Source organism: Nematolebias whitei, chromosome 12 (assembly GCF_014905685.2).
Source record: "Nematolebias whitei isolate Nwh7 chromosome 12, NemWhi1, whole genome shotgun sequence".
NCBI classification, from domain to species: domain Eukaryota; kingdom Metazoa; phylum Chordata; class Actinopteri; order Cyprinodontiformes; family Rivulidae; genus Nematolebias; species Nematolebias whitei.
The window spans coordinates 45,363,221-45,368,102 of NC_056509.1; the positions used below are offsets into that span (position 1 = coordinate 45,363,221).

Here is a 4,882-nt window from a genome sequence, read left to right on the forward strand (position 1 = left end):
TTGAGCCCCCTCTTGTTCACTCTGCTCACGTAGGACTGCGCACCTACCCATCTGTCACATTGTAAAGTTTGCAGGTGATACAGCGGTGATGAAATGCATCACAGACAACCATTAGTCCAGCTACAGGCAGGAGGTGGAACACCTGGAGAGCTGGTGCAGGAAGAACAACCTTCACATTAATGTGAAGAAGACGAAGAAGATGGTCGTAGATTTCTTAATAACTCATGAAAATACACCAGAATGCAGGAAATGGGAGGACCCCCCCCCAACCCGCTATTTGCGTTCCGGCATCGTTTGGTTTACAAATTCAGCACCGCTTTTATAAGACTTGAGTTTTAATTACAACTGGAACAATTGAAAAGCGTAGAGTGACCCAGTAAATAATGGGGCATAGTCTGAGGGCACAGAGCAGAGATGAGGTGAGGATCGGCCGTAAAGATGAACATTTCATCCATTACTCTGAGAAGCTACTCTGTTCCGCAGCAAGTTTTTATAAATGGGACTCATCAACTCGTTCCTGATGATTACCTGAAATACATCGTTCAGAGCTCACGTCAGAGGAAAGGTGTTGAAATAATCTGTTCACATTCCGGGGAGTGAGACCAAAAGAATTTAGTTTTGATCAAGACGCATCAATTCTTCTTACCCAAAATCCTCCAGATCAGTTCCCGTTAAACAAGCTGCCGTATTTCAAAGAAAACGTTGCAGCTGTACAGTTGTGTCATCTGTTGGTGCACGCCTGCTCGCTTTACCACCCACGCCACTTTAATGCAGACAAAACAACGGTTGAGACAAAATATGACAAGTGAAAACTGTCAAACGTATTTTTATGACTTTTTTTTTTTTTTTTTTAAACGATTTCATTCACTGAATTCTGTCCCTGGAGAAAACGTGAAGCTGCAGATCTGTCTGAACTTGCAGCTGGAGCAGAGGAGGTGTTCAGAGCATGCAGAGTTTGAAGTCTTGGACCAAACCTCGCCGCCTAAATGATAGTTCCTCCGTCAGGAAGCAACATTTCTCACAACTTCATTTACTTTTCCGTACGTGGAGAACCCCGACAGCAGCACTGCCTCCATCTCCTCGCGCCTACTGCCACGATTCCCAGGGATCCACATCTGCATACTCTCTTTAAAAATCCCTTCACATAATTTATTTCTTGAGCTGCAGGGGAAATGTGCCTGAGATGTTCTCTGGAGCCGTCAGGCTTGAACAACAGCTCCTGGGATTGACTGAAGCTCAGAACAGCTTCTGTACATTCTCAGGAAACAGTCGTGCTTTGCTTGAAGGTGAAACATCTCGTTTCTTTCCGGTACAGTTGGCTGTTAGTGCAGCGTTCTGCCTGTCTCGACAGGTTCCACACTCGTCTCGTCAGGACTGAAGTCTCGGACATGCAGGCTTCCACGGCGCATCAGAAACCCTTGAAGTTGTTTTTAACTTCCAGACATTTTATTGGTACTCTTTATAAATGACTGGATATTTTTATTCCAGATTTCACACAGTGGTTTAGCAGCTTTTCGGCATCATTGGACCAGCAGTGCAGCAGCCGATGACTCACCTCCTCAGGCACAAAGGAGGCGCTATCAGTTCAAGACTGAGCAACAACTCAGACCAGACGCCTTCCACGAGAACTACAAATGGAGAGAGCAACACCCTGCACTGCTCTTACAACACAGGACCTCAGGAAGGATTGCTTTAAAAGCAGGTGTTTGAACACAAGAACTGAGAAGAACGATTACAAAGGCCCAGCTGTCTGACAGGATTGTCTTACTGAGGGTCGAGGCTGGAGCTCGGGGGTAATTTCCTTCTCGGTTCACGAGGAAAGCTGCGATTTTAGAGCAGGTTTTGTTTTTGATCATTTGCTGGAAAACAGCTGTTCAAATGGCAACCGTGAACGTTTCATCTGAACCAGCTGAAGAGTGCGATGTTAAAAACCAGGCACTTTACATGTTCTACGCAGCTGCCATGATTGTGATCTTCATCCTGGCTTTGCCTTTGAACGCATCGGTGCTCCATCTCTTCGTATTCAAGCTCAAGTTCTGGAAGTCCAACACCAACAACGTCTTCCTCTTCAACCTGGTGCTGGCAGACGTTCTTCTACTCTTCTGTTTGCCCATCAAGGCCCGTGACTTCATCACAGGAGAGAGGAGGAGCAGCAACGACGCCCTCTGTAAAGCCATGCTCTTCGTGCTGTTTTTAAACCGCGGCGCCAGCATCGCCTTCCTCACGGTGACTACCATCGACAGATATTTTAAGGTGGTCCACCCCGGTCAGAATGCTGCCCTGAAGGTGCTCAAGAAGTCCCGACATATCTCCATCATCATCTGGCTGTTACTTCTGCCGCTCACCATCCCCACCATGCTCAAGACCTTCGAGTGCTGCAACAGCCACAAGACCGATGGAGAGAATGATACTTTGGTTGAGGTAACATCTGCATAATGAATTCATTTACTTTGTACTATAAAACAAACAAGGCACTGAGGACATAAATCAGTTCAGGGTTTTAGCTAAACCTGTTTAATCGAGAGGACCAGAAGAATGCAGGTGATCGTTGCCAAAAGCTGCACTCAGAGTTCGGCTTTAAAATAATTTTTGCACAACACGAAGCATCGCTGAAGCCGAGACCAGCCGAAACTGGAGCTGGTTCAAATTTAAAGAAAACTAGTGAAATTGCATTTTCTGCAAAAATGCGGTGCGAATGCTTATCGCTGAAGAACTTGCTGAAAAACAGCCGATATTAGCTAAAATAAAACATGCTGAATTGTAGCCGAAATGAAAGAACGAGATTAAATTTGCAGAAGAAAGCAGGAAAGATGCTCAGTCACAGCTGCAACAGCAAGTGGAGTATTAAGTTAACACTTTGATTAATAACTGAGGCAAAGGTACATGTTCCATCCATCCATCCATCCATCCATCCATCCATCCATCCATCCATCCATCCATCCATCCATCCATCCATCCATCCATCCACTTTTCTTGCTTCTTCCTTTTCGGCTCATGGGGGTCACTGGTGTCCATCTCCAGCCTTCACTGTGTGAGAGGTGGGGGACACCCTGGACAGGTCTCCAGTCATCACAGGGGCAACATGTTAAATATCTATAAATGTCAATAAAGTAGTAAAAAATAAAATAAAATAAACTGGATCTGGTCATGACAGGAGCCTTATTGAACCAAGATATGACTAAAACTAATACTTTCATCCAGTCCAACAATTTTCAGTCAGGTCATCTGGACAGTTTCTTTTTTTGCTGAAACGTTTCACCTTCCATCCAGAAGGCTTCATCAGTCAAAGAAACACACAACACAAAACTGATTCTTCCCCCAAACAGCTTACTCCAAAGTGGAACAAACCAGTTATGTTGGTGCTAAGATGGTGTCTTTGGCACGCCCCCTCCTCTGGAGCCGGCCCTCTTCCCTGTCGACAGTCATGTCAAACTGGTTCAAAACAACAAAGTCCATGCTCAATAATCCAGGTATACAACCCAACAATTTCAGGCAGGTCATCTGGACAGTTTCTTTTTATTGGTGACAGCAAAAAAAAATGAAACTGTCCAGATGACCTGACTGAAAATTGTTGGGTTGTATACCTGGATTATTGCGCATGGACTTTTTTGACTTTCATCCAGTGTGTGGAGCTAATGAGCTAACAAGTGACAAACTTATTTGGGGACGTTAGTTTTATTTAGTTATTTATTTTTATTCAAAGGGGAAACAGACAGACCGGCCTGACCTATTTCCCAAACTAAGAAGAAAAACTGTGCGTTGCATGTTACACTTTAAAAAACGGTCTCAATCTGGAGGAATGTGTTTTTTCTAAAAATAAAACTCTTGAAAGTGTTTTTTTTTTAATTTAATGCCATGGTTATTCACCAGGATTGTTGTGTTCAACTTGTGTCCACAACCGTTTCCCTGATCAGTTTATTCGTAACGTCCGGTTGAATGAATGAAAAAGAAAACTTTGTTCTGCACCAAGAATGATTGTTTCTCTCCGTTTGCTGACGTCAGGATGCGGTGGAGAGCATGAGAGAGGTGGTTTTCTTCAGCCAGATCCTCATCCCTTTCATCATCCTGGCGTACTGCACGGTGCGCATCATCAACCGGCTCAGGAGGAAAACCATCGGGGTCCGGACCAAACTGAGGAGAGCCGTTTTCCTGGTGACCATCGTCATGGTGGTCTTCTCCCTCTGCTTCCTGCCCTGCACCGTAGCCAGGATGGTCCTGCTGATCGTCCGGCTCCGGTTGTTTGATGAAGCCGTCCAGGAGAACGCAGCCGTGGTCTTTGACGGCCTCATGATCCTCTCCTACATCGACTGTCTGCTGGATCCGCTGGTTTACTGTTTCTGCAGCAGCAAGTTTAAGGCACTTTATCTCTCCACTTACTGCTCTTGCTTCCTGAAAAGATGCCCAGTGCAGACAAACAGCTCTTTGGGAAATCCAACGCAACCTGAACGCAACAAAGTCATTTAAAAAGTAATTTAATGAAGTCACTGCTGCTGAGCCGACACAACGGACTGATGCTCCTCGATTATGGATCATGGAAGAGACACAGATTATGACGTTAATTAACTTTTTTACATTTTGATTTAAACAAAAGTGCCTATGACATCATTTTTTTTTTGCCAGACAGCTGATGTGTCCCACTGTGCCTGAATAAATCCCCTGGATGATCATGTTACAGATATCATGTAAAGTGATAAAGGTGTGGCAGTTTCTTCACTGTCTGGCTGAAAATAAACTCTTATTTCATCGATCAGCTGACGTCTGACGAGTCTGTGTTCAGTTTGAGCTCAAACTGGAATCCCCGTTGCTTTTAATACTGACTCACGCCGACACGATTGATCTTTAGTGCTGTAATAATTAAAACGTTGTGATGATGTGCGCAGAC

At 44.7% G+C, this 4,882-nt stretch overlaps 1 protein-coding gene across 1 annotated transcript; it reads left to right on the forward strand.

Annotated features, from left to right (window-relative positions):
* The first annotated feature begins 1,878 nt into the window (after positions 1-1,878).
* LOC119417951 (12-(S)-hydroxy-5,8,10,14-eicosatetraenoic acid receptor-like) lies at positions 1,879-4,523 on the forward strand. Its single transcript, XM_037685199.1, has 2 exons — positions 1,879-2,421; positions 4,003-4,523. Exons 1-2 carry the CDS (start codon positions 1,879-1,881, stop codon positions 4,462-4,464), a joined length of 1,005 nt encoding a protein of 334 aa, XP_037541127.1. The 3' UTR covers positions 4,465-4,523.
* The last annotated feature ends 359 nt before the right edge of the window (positions 4,524-4,882 follow it).

Bases quoted from the DNA above. Each gene is read 5' to 3' on its own strand.
- LOC119417951 (XM_037685199.1), top strand. From the start codon at position 1,879: ATGGCAACCGTGAACGTTTCATCTGAACCAGCTGAAGAGTGCGATGTT. The intron at 2,422-4,002 runs GTAACATCTGCA...TGCTGACGTCAG, and splicing joins AGAATGATACTTTGGTTGAG to GATGCGGTGGAGAGCATGAG.